Genomic DNA, 18036 nt, shown 5'->3' with positions numbered 1-18036 from the left:
GGCCAAATTAATCAGGAACCAAATTGACCGATAAGATAACACACAAAGACTATTTTGACATTTAAGCTTAAAAAATAAAACCTTTCTCTCTTTTGGTATCTAACTTAATACTCCAGGTATTACTAAAAGTTTGAATATTTAAAAGTGGGAGGAATTCGTGGGTACGGAGAATCAGACTAAATGGTCGTTTGATCACGTACACAAAAAACTCCTCACTTCTTTGTATTTTGATCTCATCCATTGTGCTGATTGTTCGTAAACGGACAAAAGAATTCCTCCTAAGATGAGTAATACATACGAACATAGAGAGATTTGTATTGGAGAATGATGAATAATTATTACATAAATTAAAATTAAAGAAAAAGGAGGAGATGAAAAATCAAGTGGGAGACTTTGGACATTGGAGTCATATGTCGTAGGGGTGTTAGGTAGAACCATCAAGTTATCCAAAATGGAGAGATGACAAGAAAATAAACCTCATTTATGTGTATGATTCTTGACATCTTTCTGAGATCATCTTCAATCCTTGGGCTAAAAGCCAAATTTTTTAGCCTGGAAAATTTAGCTTTTAGCCTAGAAACAACTTTTCTGCTCCAACTATTTTGGTCTAAAATTTTAATCCGGGATTATTAAAGAATGAATTTAGGCTAATTTTTTTGTTAAATCATTTTTTTAAAAATAAATATGTAGACTATGGTAAATTAATTTTATGAACATTTTAATGTAAAAAAATTTAAATTCCGATAAATATTGAAAAATCATTAAATTTTTGACAAATCAAGCCTTCAACTTTCACCAAACTTTCAACTTTCACTATCCATTCAACTTTCATCAATCATCCTCTATATAAACACAGGTCCAATATTAGTTGATCACACAATCTTTTAACCTTCAATTATCCTCTATATTCACCAATCTTTCAACTTTTAAACAATTTTTGTTTCCTAAAAATCCTCAATATCTCATCAATGGGTGATAGAAGAAGGCGTAGCATGGACAATGCAGATGACACAATACCAAGCAAGGATTGAGATTGAGGATGCAGAATTGTTCAATGCCGAAGTTGAACTTGTCAACTTGTTTATGCAATCTGAGCACCATGGCGAATCTAGCCATCGTGGTTCTGTCACGGGGCGTTCATTTGTGCATCATGATAGAGAAGAGTGTCATAACCAAATGATGAAAGATTATTTCATGGAGCGTTCGAGATTTCCTACTAATGATTTTTTGAGGCGATTTCAGATGAGGAAAGAGCTTTTTGAAAGCATCTTGAACGCAGTTGTCAATCATGACCACTACTTTGCAAGGAAGATAGATGCACCATCTTCGCTAACAGAAACCCATGCCACGCATAAAGCAACATCTTCCTCACAGGTCCAATTACGACCTCTAATATGCTCTCTTACCATGTTGAACAATTTGGAAATGGAAAGAAATGGTAAAATGATAAATTGGAAGAATTGTAGAAGAAAATTGAGTTTTGTGTGGATGTTTGAACAAATAATACATAGATATTTATAGAGTTTTTGGGTGAATTTTGTGTTAAATAATTTTTTTAATTATTTTAGCAGTTGGATTTTAATTTAGGCCGTTAGATCTTTTTTTTTATCGTTATATTTGATTATATTCGATCTTAGCCGTTGAATTTAATGTATTTTAAAATAACATATTTAAAAAGATGAAATTTGAATCTGGACCGTTGGTTGAACCAACGGTCCTTAAATGATGGTCGTCGGATGCGGGAAAGAGCTGTTGGGCTCGGGAGTTGATTGGAAGCAGACCGCGTGGGGCGCATCCGAGTGTGGGTGGGCCAAGATTGGCCCAATTTGCAATGAGTCCACGCGTTGGGGGGGGGGGAGAATTTGGCCTAGTTTGAACGTTTGGCTTTTAACCCAATGTTTTAGCTTGAGTTGAATGGTGTTTGGAGGGAAACTTGGCAAATAGCCCAAGGTTGGAGGAGGTCTGAGTGACACAAACAGTACTCATGACCCATGCGCAAGCAAATCCGCAAGACACGCATGCAAAGTCAAAAAGAAAAGAAAAGAGGGCGGTGATTTTCAAGCTTTTTTTTTAACCTTCTTTAGTATTTTCCTCTATTTTTTACTGTTGGAATAAATAAAATCAAACAAAATGTGTATACCATTGTGGACGACTGAATGTCTAACTATTGGATTAAACAAAATAAAGAAAATTTAAAGAGGTAAGCGGGTGAGCAGAAAGTTTAAAAAAAAAAATGTGAAAAATTAAAAGGGTAAAGTGGGTGAACAAAGGAGTATGCTATCCACACACTCCATTTTACTTCTCACACACCTCTTGATAATTTTTGCCCGTTGATATTCTTCAATTCATTCGATCCGACGGCCAAAAATTAAAAAGATGTATGAGAAGTAAAATGAGATGTGTGGACATCACATCCCGTGAACAAAAAGGGGAAAAGGGTGTAGAAAATTAAAATGGGTAAGCCGGTGAGCAGAAAGTAAAAATGAGTGCAGATTTCAGTCGTGAAACTCAGTACTCTACAAGCGGAAGGGATAAGCTGCGCTTGAATGGATCAATTGGGCTTCTTGACAAAAGAAGGCCATTTGCCTCAAAAATTTGGTTTTCCACACAAGTCTCTCACATGAGTTCAATGCTCGTACTTTCATTGCATCTCAAAGGAAAAGCAACTTTTTTAACCTTCATTTAAGTACTTTTTTATTTAAGTGGCTTTCACAGGTTTCCATTTTTCAGGTGTGCATAGCAAATGATACAACAAAAAATATTTCATTAGTGATGAGAAGTCTTGGAACCAATTCAAGCGCAAGCATTATTTGTTCACAAAGGTACCGTTTGGTACGTGGGACGGGACGGGACGGAACAGAGTGGGACAAGGCGTTCCGTCCCACGTTTGGTGCGCCTAAAACGGGTGGAACGAGCTGTTCCACGGGACGAGTTTTGGGTGAATTTTCGTTCCACCTCACCTCCCTGGAAGTACTCGTTCCACATCCGTGGAACACAAAATTATAACCTCTCCGTCTCCTTCTTCTTCCTCGTTTCCATCCGAGGGCATCTTTGCTCCCGCTCCGTTCCGTTCCGTCCTGTCCCATCCCGTCTCATCCCGTCTGCATACCAAACGATACCAAATAGATCTGAAATGCTTTGAAAACAAATAAGAACTGAATTACGAATACAATACTCTTTAACCGAGTATCAAGGATCTCTACACCTCGTAGGGGTGTACCGTATATACCCCAGGTACGGCAATGGTTTGGAAGAGGTTAAGGGATTGAACAGAAAAAATCAAACAGCTTTACCACAATTCTCTTAATGAATGTGTAGTTACAGAAGCTACACTCTCCTCCTTTCCAATCCGGATACCATTCGAGAGGCAATAACCAATCGTTTAGAACTCTTCAACGTTATAACATAAATATATTCCCTTTCTTATTTCAACGTAACAATTTCACTGTGTAAACAAAAAAAAAAAAAAAAAAAATTGAACTGCGAATGCACCTCAATACTGTAAGCGAGAGAGAGAGAGAGAGAGAGAGAGAGAGAGATCTAATTGTTTGGTCAAAACTTTTTCACTTGAACGGGTGCCCCTTGCTTTGTTCCAGATTCAAGCATTGCCTCTAGAACAGCAACATCTCTGGCACCTTCCAAAAAGGACATGCGAGGCTCAGCTTCATAGATAGTCCCCTTCTGCAACAATGCAAATACCATCAGAAGATGGGGTTGAACAGAAAACACACACACACACACCAGAGTAGTAAAACGGAAACAACTAAACACGTAAATGCAAAGGTCACTTGGAACATGCTACAAGTTAAAACTAAATAGCACGACGATTGGCATCTGAATTTACCTTTAGAGTGACCTGTGATATGTCATCAAAAAAAGCTTTGAATTCTTCATCCACACCGCTAAATTGGTAGAAGGAGCTTTTGCTTTGTCCATCAGAACCATAAAATAAAACCTATAATAGTACGATGAGCAATCAAGAGCTGGTCAATTTATTACAAGTTAATTTTGATGAAATTCGAGTCTTGATGGAAAAAAGGAAAGAATCCGATTCTGACATCCAACGTCACACAATTAAGTACACTGCAGGATGAATTTCAACATACCACGTAGCCATGCCGTCCATCTTGGTTCCCACGCTCAATTTGCAGCGTCCCCTTCAAGCCGGAAAATCGCCAAACTATCTGATGGTATAAAGCACCATGAGAAAAAAAAGTTTATGCAGATGAAAAACGATAAAGTGAAATTAAGTTTTGCCACATGCCTTTGGCGACCTTGAGGAGACCACCATCACAAAAACACCTGAACATCCATTCTCCAATTGACTAAAGAAACAAAATCCAGTGGTCACATGTGGAATTGTTGCTGCGAGAATATATGGAGGAAAAAAAAAAAACAGATTCTGTAAATTAACCATATCCAATAATAACTTACAAGAGAGAGGAAATGCTATCTGGTGCCGGCAAGGTCTTGTCAACATGAGAGGTTGTAGCTGACACAGATACTAACTCACATCCAGCAAGCTGTTGAAGGGAACAGGACAGATTGAGAAACTTGTCGTAAGATGAATTTACTCGACCATGCTTTATGCATTTATAAATGATAACCTGAAGTTTGAACTAATCAGGCCAACTCTAAAACCAATTGCCTACAGGCCCAGTGAACCACATAACTGTTTCACAATATATACGCATCTACCGAGAAATCCCCAATTCCATGACAGTCCCATGAAGTAGTCACTTACGGTCACCAGATTCTAGATTCATTATTTGGTCTTTCTTCAGCATAAGTACATCTAGAACGTCAAATTCAGCAGATAAAACTTCAACATGCATGCTCGGATAAGCAGCAGAGAGTACATTAAGAGAAACAGAACGTGTTCACAGAAACCAAAACGGTACTTTACTGTCACTAAATACTTGAAAAATGTGACATTACCATCCTCAGTCCTGCGATGAAATGTACTCCCATATCCAGAATGAAACCTCCCTGCCATAAAGGAGATAATCTTGTTGAGAAAGAAAACCAAAGTAGTACTGGAATCATGAAAGGAATCTCAGGAAATCTTGCTTGTGGTAATTTCTAATGAATGAGGAAGAAGTTGAAAGAAATCACTTGCAGTAAAATCACGCCTCCAGGAGCTTGAGAAGTAAGGGTTTGAACTGTTCATTGATCCTTCAACAATAACTTGGATGCTCATCACATCTCCAACTTCAGTCATTAGTTTCCTTCCCTGTGAAGCGACAATGAGGATATTTCAAGTCGAAAAAGTAAAAATAATTCAGCTGCAGTGGAAACAGAGTACCTCAACAAAAGTAGGTTCAAATCTATAATTTTCTGCAACAGCCCAAATTGGTTTGTCAGGGGCATTATCAACAATTGACTTATAACTTGACAGCGCAGTTTCCAATTCCCTTGTAGCTGCATTATCAGATCAGTAATTTAGAAATTTGAACTTTTGGATTGAACAATCATATATCCTCTCATATTTTGTCTACCATTATATCTTATCCTGATATAGAAGCACTGGTGTGGTGTGAATTAGAGGTGATGGTCAAATAAGAAAGATAATGGAGGAAAACTGAATAGGAAGCACAGAAGCTTGAGGGAAAAAGAAATTCTTAAATTTGTTTTGGACACACAATCTGACGATCATTTTGTTTCTTATGTTCTTGCGTATAGCACACACCTTATGTGCTCGAAAGCTAGTTAATATCATGAAAAGTTTTGTGTGCAAGAGAAACCATAACTTGCATGCTACCTCAAGATGCTTACAAATTAACTTCAACCTTGGTGCAGTTGTATCATATGTGAAGATCCGGTAGACAATAAGACGATTAAATGAAAAAACAATGAAAGAAATAGCCAGAATCTTCAATTCTATATGTCATACAAATATACAAAATATAAAGGCAACAAATAACACAATAAATTCAACCGAAACTGCATCCTACTTACAAGCTGCCGCAGGTTTCTCTTCGAGTCCACCAAGTCAGCCAAACAATAGTGAGCAGATACAGCACGCAGAAAAATAGAAAAATTTAGTCCATACCATTGCATCATAATATTTAGACATTCAATAAAATAGAAAAAAATGCACCTCCCCGGCAGTTGATGGCGGGTGAAGATGGCCTCTCAAATCCTCACACAACTTAACAATTACGTCGAAAATTAAAACTAACCTTGAAGCACATGCTTCCCTCCCTTGAGCATCCTCAGTGAGAAATCAACCTGCAACATCAGTTATTAAAATTAACAAACTTGTAGTCAATCCAACAGTCCAACTACACGAAGCATTCCTATAATACTAGTCATCCAATAAAGATCCTCACACATTCAAATTACCAACAAATTAGAATTTAAACCCGAAAGCTTTAAATTTTATATAAAAAAGAACCCCACAATTTATTCTTTTTTACAGAAGCTTGAGTTTTACCTGAGCTTGGCCAGCTAAAACAACTGCCACACCAAGAATCGAACTATCTGCAATAATTTCTTCAAGGCCCTTATCACCCCATTTGCATTCTACTCCTGGAAAATGCTTCCGAGCAATCTCAACCGCCGATCTAGCAGATTCCTACAACAAACAAAACCCACCAAAAAATTTGGAAAAAGATCAAAACTTTTATAGTTTGTAAATAAAACGATTAAAGCTTTTGGAAAATTGTACCTCCGTGCGGCTCCAAATGGCTTTGAGAACGAGGAGGTTGGAGATCTCAGAGAGCCTTGGAATGTATTGGGTCTTGACGAAGGTTCCAGCTCCAAGAATGGCAATCTGGGGTCCCATTTTTCAGAACCAAAATACAGTAAGTTGTCTGCTTTTCTTGCAAATATAGCAAATGGGATTTTGTTCCTGCAAGTTTGGATTGGAATGGATCTTTACTTGATTTCCCAATTTCAACAGTTAAATTTGGGTTGGGAATTCAGTGACGATGGTGACTGAGAGTGAGAGCGGTGAATAGTTTTTAATTAAGATAATTAGCATAACAGAATTGTTATTACCATCCCAAAAATCTCATTTTATGTTTTAAACTTTTTATTATATGAAAAAAATATATATTTATAAAGAATGTAAAATAAAAATTTTAAAATACCAATAACACCTCTCTTACCATAAATACCATATAATTAATTAGAGAATAATTATCATAATTTTAAAATTCTTATTTTGCACTTGCATAACAGTTTTTTTATAATCAAAGGGTTGTACAATTCACATTTTGCCATGCAACGAAATTTCCTTTTTGGCATTATTACACCCCATTCTTGGAAAAAAGTATGTCAAGTCATTGGATGAGAATAACTTACACATAATAAGTATACATGTTCTTATTTTATTGTTATAAGACGTTACGTGATAGTGTACTCGTGTCATATAAGTCATTTTTTTACCCAGTAAGATGATATCGTGTCATGAGTTGCTTCTTAAGTAGATTTCAATGAAAAAACGTAACAGGTATTATATCAACCGTAAATAACAAGTATCAATAATATCAACTATGAGAAATTCGAATTTAAATAAAAAGTAAAGTTGTTGGAACACACTGTTTTAATTACTAACTTAATTAAACACAAGTTTGGAAAGAGATCCTCTCCGGATCTCTTCCACCAAGGTCACTAGATTAAATGATTCAGGCCTTTGAAATTTTCATTTAACGACCCACCTATTTTGATCCTTTAAAAGCTATAACAATTTTGAACCGTTGGATGAAATTTCAAAAGTCCGATTCATTTGATCCAGTGACCTTGGTAGAAAAAATCCGGAGAGGATTTCTTTCCCACAATTTTGCCCAACACAACAACTATAAATGTCATTAATAATTAATGTCTTATCAATAGTAAGTAGCCGAACAAGTCATTTGATTATAAGATTTTATCAAATATAAATGTCATTAATAATTAATGTCTTATCAATATTAAGTAGCTGAACTTGTCATTTGATTATAAGATTTTATCAAATATAAATGTTATTAATAATTAATATCTTATCAATATTAAATAGTCTGACATGTCATGTAATTATATAATAGTAGAGCATCTTTAAAAGAGGTATTAAAATGTCCAAATCAGCAACAATAGTAACAAAAGACAACATCAATAATTTCCAACCTAGAAGTCAAATATGATGTGACATGACATAGAATGGCATCTCTCCTCCTTTTGCCAAATTTGACATCAGCTTCAAATGCTTTTTAATTAATTATTAAATATTTTTTTATTGTTTTCTCCCCTCCATTTTCTCTTTCCTCTGTGTTTTCCATCTCTGTGCACTACCTTATCCATCTCAGTCCCTCTTTTAGTTGCCCACCTAGTCACCTAGCATGTCCAACCCCAATTAGAACAAAGAGCTGGAATCTGGGACTAGTCGTCATATGAATTTCTATTATCAATTATTTATATATATAAAAATATAAAATATATAATAACAATTATGAAAAGAAAATAGTGAAATAAAATAATAGTTTAATTTGACATATCGGGTGAAGAGCAAAACTTTAAAAAATGTCAAAATGCCACATAGGCTGTCAAATTCAAATTTTATGTTTAAAATTTGACATCTTCTTTATAGATGGTCTTATCAGCTATATTCTTGTGAATATACATTTGTCCGCTACTGTCCAAATTTTCACTAACTATTTATATACTGGCTGAAAGTGTTCATTACATATTAGCTTCCTAAACTTTTGGGTTTGTGTGTCATTACATACTATCAAGATGACTAGAGAAACTTGAATATCGGGAATATCTTCCCTCTTCCATGATTGGTTACGTAAGAAGAGAGAGAGATAGCGGTATAAACGGGTACAAATTCTCCCAAGCTAGGAAGATCTATATGCACATCCATGAATCATCATAATTCAGCATCAAAGATGCCCTTTCAATTATTAGCTTTTAATTACATATAAACTGAAACAATCAGTAACATCATGATTCTCAGACACAGTTTGCAGTTAGAAATGCACTAGAAGATGTTGAAATATAAAACAAGTTCCTAGCAGAACAGCCGAAAGACGAATGTGGGACTATGCAAGTCGATGAAGTTATCTTCAGCAGCTTCCAATGACTGCAGAAATATGGCGTCTCTTGGTTCCTCACTCACTCCGCTTTGTGTAGCGTACTCCAATGCCATCTCATAGTCCACCTGCGAAAATTTGCACACATGATTAGGCCATGCGATTCAGTATTGGCATATCTACTTGGCTACATAAACGTCTACATCCACCTCCGTCCCAGTTCTTAAGTTTGTTGATTCTCACGTTGTTTTGATCTGTCGAACCAGATGTTTTCATAATAACTTTTTAGTCAAAATGGTATTTGAGATTGACATAACTCTTCACTTTGGTTCTTAAGATTTGAAATCTATGAAAGTGGTTCATGAGTTTGTCCATTATCATGAAATATTATGTTAAATAAGGACCACAAAAATACGTTCAATTTAAAAATCATGGGCCAAAGAGAATTGACAAAAATTGAGGATCGTTTGGTCATTTTCTATCCTTAATTAATGACTTTTTACAAAATGATCAAAATGGTTGATGGCGGACAAACTTAAGAACTATTTCTATCGATTCTAAATCTCAAAAATCAAAGTGAGGAGTTACCAATCTTTGAGACCATTTTGGCTAAAGATCCATTTTCTATCTAGAAACGATTAGCAAAGGAAGCTCGTGCAAGGTATGACACTTCATATGTAGCGTTTTCCAATTCATGAAGTTCATTTTCTGCTGGAAGATGCAAATTCATTAAGGACTCAAAACCATCGTCGTGATTTTTTTTATCATCAAGGACTCACAACCATTAAAGTGGTGAGTAGCTCATCAGTTTGTGTTAGTGATTGTATGAAAAAGAATAATTATTTCTTCAAGTTTTGTATGTTAACCAGGCCTCCAAAAGTTTGTGTTAAATTATTGCTCGTTAATCGGATTTCATGTTCGTCGATTTTTCCCTTGATTTCTCATTTGGATAATTAAGCTTGCAATTATTATGGAAATTTCTTGATTGATTTCTGCAAATTTATAAAGGAAAGACTTCACACATAAACTTAACAAACAAAAAAGTGTGCCTTTTACCTTAAGTTTTGTGTTTTAACAAAAAAGTTTGTGTGAAATTATGAGTCATGCTACCATAACCAATGCCTATAATAGAATAACAAGTAGATAATATCTAATACGCGAAGTAGCACAACGGTAGCACAATAATACGAATACAATGTAAAAGTTAATTCATCATCATCATCACCATCACCACCACCATCATCACCTACCACATCCCAGACGAGCAATTTTTTCATGATCCAGTTGATCACCGCGTAAGGCTTTAACGTGAGATGTAGCAAACCTTGGGACCTCACTACCGTTACGACCCACACCGAACAACATAATTTCTGACGGATTTTGGTGCTATGGGTGTTGCCCTAGCTATAGTTGGCGTCCCATGCCTCTTGCCATCTCTGCACGTGACTCTACTCCCATGTCTCCTGCCAATTCTACACATGTTCCTCCACCATGGACATGTCGGTTTTTCTTGCTTTTTTAGTCTAGGTTGTTTTGTTATTTTATCTACTTGCTTCGTCAAGATGACTGTGCCACTACGGTGTTTTGTAGTCTCGCTCACTGCACTGGCTTTTGTGAGGGTTTTGATGCTTGGCATATCACGTCTCGTCTACGTAGCATATCTGTTTCAAGACTCCTCGTTTAAGTGGTACGATTTGTGGAGTAATCGTATAAAGGTTTTAAATTATTTGCGTTCTTGTGCTAATTTCTTCCAAATCAAGAAATTGATCACTGGAGCATAGATACCCATCTAGCACCCTTGTAATTGGTTTTTTGTGGTAATGAAACTCTATGGTTTCTGTCAAAACAAAACAAAAAATATTCCTTGACTCAAAGAAGAGTAGCATCACAACCACCAACATCCAACACACTGAAACAAACACCACAAAATTATTAAGGTTTTCTTGAATCCCAATTTTTGGCAAGTTTAAATTCATGTCCAATTCCCCATACGAGAGAGAGAGAGAGAGAGAGAGAGAGATTTACCTTCTTCTTGTCCGAGAACGGTAGTCATTGGGGTCGTCGGAGCGCTTCACCATATTCGAGATACCTTATGGCTTAAGCTAGGGTTTCGAAATTATGTATCAATCCCGACCAAGATGATCGAATTAAAAACCAGGTAGGATTTTATCTATTTAGGATTTGATGGCGGTCGGTCTAGTTTTATTTGGATCAGGCCCATCATTTTATTCGATCTAGTTGCATTTAGGCTCATCATTTGGACTTGGCCCTTGACCGACCCTGTAATATTTTTATTTTTATTCTTTTGGACTCCTTTTCTGAAGCCCAACTCTTTCAATTTTCTATAAAACAAAATGACACTTATCTCCATATATACAATTATTGTAAAACACTCACTAGAGTGTTCAACAAGTTAATCTTTCTCACGAGTTTTTATCGATAATAGTCAAAATTTAACACCAAATTTCATAAATGTCACATTTTATAAAATCTTTCAAAAAATAGAAGATTCATTTAAATAGACTTAAATACCCTCAACATTAAAACCAAATAAACATAAACTAAATTCAATGAATTAAACCCTCAAAATTAAAAACCAAATAAACATAAACCAAAGAATTTTAATTCAGTCTGCATGATTCTTTAGGCTATTTGGCAGGAGAGAAATTCTAGAGTGTAGAAAGGTAGGATCGGTCACTCACTTGATGTTGTTCAGCGGGCTACTGCATGGTTACAAGAATTTATGGCAGCTGTCTCTCACTCGTCGTCGTCGCGACAACTGTTGCAGCATCGGTAGAAGACTCCTAGAGATGGTTGGCTTAAGGTGAATGTGGATGGAGCTACAAGGTTAGAGAATATTCAGGGAGGAGTGGGTGTAATTATTAGGGATTTGGCAAGGTGCTTTAATTTGTTGCTGTTGGTGCATGGAGCAAGGTAGGAATTAGGTCTGTTACCCAGATTGAAATGTTGGCGGCACTTGAAGGTACTAGTCTTGCAAGGAGAATGGGTTTCGCTTGTGTTGAATTAGAGAGTGATTCATCTCAGACAATCAACTTACTCAACTAGTTCTCTGTGGAACTCACGGCATTGGGTTTGACTGTAGAAGATGTTTTACTGGTTGCAGCGTCCTTACTTTCAAAATCCTTCTCTGGAGGGCCTCGCACTTTGAACAACAATGCCAATGAGATCTATTCAAGTGTTGAGTTTTGGATTTTAAGGGTATTTAGGTTTATTTACGTGAATTTTCTACTATATTTGAAAGTTATAAAAAAAAAAAAAGACATTTATGAAATTAGGTGTTAAATTTTGGCTCCCTTTCTCACAATGCTTGGCTCTTGCTGCTAATCCAGCTTCCATTCCAAATTCCCAATTCAAACCTTTGCCCCAAAAAAAAAACCCTAATTTTGGAAAAAGAAGAAAATCCCGAAATTTGGAGAGAGGAGGAAGAAGAAGAAGCAGCAGCAGCAGCAGAGAAAGCTAGGGTTTTATTAGGTACAGTGTGATGAGAATGGACGGTGTTGATTGAGGATTGGATTTGACATTTGTTGGACATGTGTACCGGACCAGCACTTTTATAGACCTTTTTTTCTTTCCAGCCAAATGATAGAGGGAGGACAAACCGTTTTGTTTTCCCGGTGATATGTTGTAACTCGTTCATGTGTGTGTAACATAAAACCCTATACCTTACAAGCATTTGGAAGTGCTTTGTGGAGATGTACTTCTTCTAAAAGCACTTTTAATTTTTTATGAGCATGGGTTTTTTTTATAGAATTTCCAGTGGACCTGCATATTATCTTGGAACATTTCGGTGTAACAAGAAAATAAAATATCTTAAGAGATCGCAACGATGAAATCAGGGATTGTCTGAAGAATAAAAAAATTATAATGAAGAAACAATTCAGTATAATAAATCATTAAACATAATCAAGAAGTACAATTAATGATATTTCATTAGTTCTCAGTGGAACCTTACATCAAAATCTACGACATTGAGGCCTCGCCAGAGTCATAACATGAAGCACAAACCATTTTAGAATGCTAGTAAGAGACATCATCTTGAATACAATCCATGAGTCGCTGAAGCCTCGCATACGTTCAATAGAGTAATTCGATGAGCCCCATGACTCGCCTTATTTTACCTTGAAAAAGAATTTCACTCAGGTTAGTTATGCGGTAATTATTTGTAATGAGAGGTTTTAGTTTTAATTATTGTCAAAGACAAATATGAACCACATTATTGCTAGCTCGTTGTGAGGTTTAACCTACTCTTACACCATCTTAGTGTAGATAATATCGTTTGTTTAATAAAAAAAAAAAAAGATACAGAGAAAAAAATAAGAGGGTAGGGAAAACTTAATAAGTGCTAAATAACATTATGTTGATTTAATTTCTTTTATTGACAAAGTAAATTCTCTTTGTTGTGATTAATATGGGTAATGCTATGAATACTAAATTTGAAAACTAAATGATGTGTCATCAATAAAAACGAACACGTTTATCAATGCTTAAGTAATAAATCAATTATCAACTTCCATGTAATTTAATTTCTAAAATTTTATCTATAAATTTAGTATTCCTAATATTACCTATTAATATTTTCAAAATATCTTCATGAATTATTATAAATTTATAAACCATAAAAAAAAATAAAAAATAAAAAATAAAAAAAACACTGGCCTTTAGGTATAAAATTAAGGACACAAAAGCAGAATTGTCTCATTGTCCAACATATCACACAAATAGACTTTATTTGATTCCTTTTCTATAAGGGCACCAATTAATTGTGGTCATTCTTAAACGAATGGTACAAATATGGACAACACACCCGAGCATCATATTTGTGTCTTTATTTAACACATAAAAAGCCACAATTGTTTGTTATATATTATTTGTCTTCGATTATTGGCCCTGTCACACTCTCTCTCATACGAAATTGTGCACACGTGCTCATTTGGTGGTTGTTAGATTGTCAAAAGTGAGACATAGAAATGGAATGAGCATCTTTCTCGGATTCTCTCTAATTACATATGTTTATCGTATATTGTGTGATCAGAAATTATTATAAATTTTTTATTTAAAATTGAATATAAACAGTATTTAATGAAAATTGATTACATAATATACAATAAAAGAATATGATTGAAGAATCTTCAGAATTTTCACAAAAAAATTCAAAGAGGATCCTTAAAAATAGATTGTATTTGTGGCATTGAGATCCTCTCCGGATCTTTCACGGTTGCCTCAGCCCTTTTTAGTTTCTTCCGTCCAGTTTCGTCTCCACTTTTTCTCTCTCTGCTCATAGCACCACCGCCATGGGCATCAGTTATGATTCATGAAGGCTCATAAATTGTCCTTTTTTTGGTTTCAGCGATATGAGATCCACAGAGGAGAGATTTCCCTTGATTTATTTCTGATGCTACATTGTTTTCCGTGATTCATTTATGGCCGTTTGATTTCCGTGAACGACCAGGATTTAAGCGTTTGTCGGATCTCCAGATAGAGATCGGGAGAGGATCTTCAGTCCGTATTTGTGCTTCACTTTTTTATCACAAAACAATATATTGGGTCCTATGAACAATGAACACGCCAGCAAAGGACACAATTAACATTTTAGTTGCTGCAGTACTGTCGCTAGATATAAAAAACATATTGGTGTTAATATATAAGAATTTGCTTCATAGGGCACAATTTCAAGTTTGTGCTCAGTGTCCAAATTTTTAGTAGCGAATAATAATATTTTTGAAGTGTTAATAACACAATTTCTTTATCGATAACATAAACATACAAAATTAGGTTTTAGTGTCCAAGACTCCCATATGGCACCACTCTGACAATTCTATTGCATATTTACCCTTACACTATATAACAAGACAATTTCAAAATGTTGGTCCCTAGTCCCGGGCCATATGGATATCGATTGCTATAATCTCAAGTAGTAGACTATACGAGGAAATAAAAAAAAAAAAATGTATTGTGTGGGTGTGCATGTATGTCCATATCATCTTCTTACGTACGATCGTGGACCCCTGGTTTGTAACTTGTAGAGATTAAAATTGTCTAGGAGGAATCTCCGTCCCTATGGCTCTACAGTTTCCACCGCCAGTACTCCACTCGTCTCCTCCTCCAATCTTCACGTGCATTGCCTTTGTTTTCGTGACTTTGTATTGAAGCGACTCATCGAAAGCAACTGATCAGCTGCCTAAAACTTATTACCAATAAACAAAAAAAACACAAGGAAAATAAGATCCAAGAAAAGGCCAAGCTAGAACAAGGGCCACCTGTGGCATTTGCAGTTCTTATATAATGTGCTTGCTTTTGTTCTTTTATATGCGATAGTGATCGAGGATGTTTTTAGTTTGAATTTCCCTTCTGAAAGGAAACGATTTCTTTCACATCATTTTTTTTTTTGGTGCTCCTTCACACATCACCGGTCTGTTATTTTCAAAATAAATAAAATGATTTGAAAGAGATTAGTTGAAAGGAGTGCATATGCCCCTTTTTTCATTACAAATTTACAATACAATGAGATGAATTTATGATTGAGTACCGTTACTAACCAAAGTTGTTCTCACTAAATATTATCCATCAAATGACGATTGTGGTGCAGATCGGTCTTCCCGTAATTGGTATATGATAGATGCAGCTTAACTTGATCGAGAGCCTCACACGTTTCTTCAACATATATATAGCTGCCAACTACAGCATTAAGGTGGACTAGATTGTGGTAGCAGATTTTTTTTTCGGACTCCAAGATGATTGACAACAACGTTCAAATTCGTCACACAAGGTGATTGAAAATTCGTCACACATGATGAGTTGGGTTGCGAGTATTAATTAATTACTTTCGTATTACCAATTGATTTTACATTTAAACCTCAACTTTCAGCATTTATTTGACTTTTAGTGAATTTGTTTCTATTGGCAAAGTGTTCGATTACATTTCTCCAAGTGCTAGGGTTTTACCTCATAAATGGGTGTACATTCTTTGAGTTAATTATTGTGTACTGCTGTAGTGCAAGTTGAAATCTATATTATATATGGGTTTAACGAAGAAAGGATATTATTGCCATTTTGCAGTCTTATTGATATGTGAATACAATTTATGTGGAAACAATTAATTTTCACGTATTGGTATCATGGATAAATGAATATCAAGACCCTGATGTGTCAATTGAGTTTTGAATATTCTTTACTTAATTACAAAATAGCAGCATCAATATATATATGGACCACACTTCAACTTACTAATTTAAAAAATAAATATCAATGTGTAGATGTAGATTCTAGCACTTTTATTTTTATTTTTATATCAGCTCGAAAATGTAAAATGTAAGGGAAATTCAAATGTTATAATTTTAGTACAATAACGTAAAAGCTCTCCCTGCTTACACCAAGCAAAAAAAATCAGTGCAAAAGTGAAGTGGTTTTGTCGTTTGGGAACAGAAAGGTGGGATGAATGGGAAACTAGAACGGGTTGGATGGGAATGAGGACTAGTGGTCCCCACATAATATTATAATTATTTTTTTCTTCAGATAACAATCAAACGTCACCGTTTTACCTGGTTTTGGCCTAGATTAAAAATTAAAAAACAAAAGCCCAGCGTGCAGGGAACAGCGCAACATCATGAACGAACAGAAACAACCATCGTGTTTTCCAGTTTCCAACTGAACCAGAGGGGCTTAGGATTCGCTCCTGGGCGCCATTGTTTATAAACACAATTGTTGTATACTTAACCCAATAAGAGAAGAAAAATGTTAAGGGGATTCTTTTAAAAGTGAGATTCTCCATAAACTCTCAACCACTTCATTGTCTTTTGTAAAATGTTATAATTTTAACACGAAATTAACATTAAACTATAAGATAACAAAGATCTATAAAGAATTCCACTTTTAAAAGAGACCAATAGCATTTCTTGTAAGAGAACGAAAGTTTAGTTAATTTGTCCCTCGTGACGCAAACCAATTTGCTCACCGAATTGCAAGATATAGCTTACAGGTCTACCTTTTCCTACCGGGAGAGCTCGAGTACTCCATGACTTATGAATTGTATATTTGATGACAATAAATTAGAATGATTGTGATCGAAGGCATCTGCGATCTAAATATATCTCAATTCTATTCCATTTTACGTAATTGAGGTGAACATCTACATCAATTAAAAAATTCATATGTCAGCCAAGGTGGATATTTATAATTTTACATCAATGATTTTTTATTAATAAAATTGTTAACAAAAATAATAATGAAACCTACGTGCTCATGTTTTCAACCTCACCGCTGCGCCCCCTCCCTCTACGCTCTCCAATTTCACCTTCCTTCATCGACGATTGATAGTGCTCAACCCCCTTCATCACTGCCAACTGGGCAAATTACAACCTGATCGTGCTCCAGCGATTGATAGTGATTGTTTTGCTTTGCCAACAACTTCAAGTTTGCAATTTCAATGGTTTGTGCCTTCTAGCCAAACTTTGGATTTCATAGGGTTTTATCCCAGCAACATTGAGCAAAAATATGAAAAGGATTGCTTACGATGTTTTCCCTTCTCTTCTACTGCTAGGGATTTGCCGAGTGGAAGAAGATTTGGAAGACAACCTCTTTTCTTAATTCTTCATGAACTTTTGGTTAGCGCCAAAATCTCTTTCTATTCCTTTAGGAATGAAAAATTCCATGTTATGTCCCGATGTTGTCGAAGCTTTTGGCTTGAATTTTCATTGGAATTATCATCTGTTTGCCTCAGATCAGGTGGAGGGGTGAATCGTACAAAACAGGGAACTTAACAGATAAGGTTTAAGCATAAAAATAAAATAAAAATAAAAAAACATTTATTAAAATAAACAGAAATTCCACCTAGGTTGACACCTCAACTTCCACATCACGTGGTATTCTGGTGATATATTAATAGGGTAAGAATAACATTAGAGAGATGATACAATAATAGTATATAGTAATGCTAGAGAAACTAAATTTTTAAACAAAATTTTTGAACTAAATGACATGAACCACGAGCTGGTGACTTAGTGAT

At 35.4% G+C, this 18036-nt stretch overlaps 1 protein-coding gene across 1 annotated transcript; it reads right to left on the bottom strand.

Annotated features, from left to right (window-relative positions):
* Window positions 1–3276: 3276 nt before the first annotated feature.
* On the bottom strand, window positions 3277–6969 carry LOC137743405 (dehydrogenase FPY6). The gene is made up of 12 exons (XM_068483289.1): window positions 6671–6969; window positions 6437–6577; window positions 6183–6231; window positions 5959–5976; window positions 5306–5421; window positions 5116–5233; window positions 4939–4985; window positions 4435–4523; window positions 4265–4325; window positions 4107–4184; window positions 3845–3955; window positions 3277–3681 (listed from the first exon to the last, which is right to left on the bottom strand). The coding sequence occupies exons 1-12, from the start codon at window positions 6785–6787 to the stop codon at window positions 3553–3555; spliced, it is 1074 nt and encodes a 357-aa protein (XP_068339390.1). The 5' UTR covers window positions 6788–6969; the 3' UTR covers window positions 3277–3552.
* Window positions 6970–18036: the final 11067 nt, after the last annotated feature.

Source organism: Pyrus communis, chromosome 8 (genome assembly GCF_963583255.1).
Source record: "Pyrus communis chromosome 8, drPyrComm1.1, whole genome shotgun sequence".
NCBI lineage: Eukaryota > Viridiplantae > Streptophyta > Magnoliopsida > Rosales > Rosaceae > Pyrus > Pyrus communis.
Note: the sequence above shows the minus strand (reverse complement) of the source record. Positions and strands in the feature narration are given on the sequence as shown.

Excerpts from the sequence above, each read along its gene's own strand:
- LOC137743405 (XM_068483289.1), bottom strand. The coding sequence starts at position 6,787 with ATGGGACCCCAGATTGCCATTCTTGGAGCTGGAACCTTCGTCAAGACC. Across the intron at positions 5,234-5,305 it reads TTGAACCTACTTTTGTTGAG|GGAAGGAAACTAATGACTGA; the intron begins GTACTCTGTTTC and ends GTCGCTTCACAG. Across the intron at positions 4,986-5,115 it reads GAGGCGTGATTTTACTGCAA|GTTTCATTCTGGATATGGGA; the intron begins GTGATTTCTTTC and ends TATGGCAGGGAG.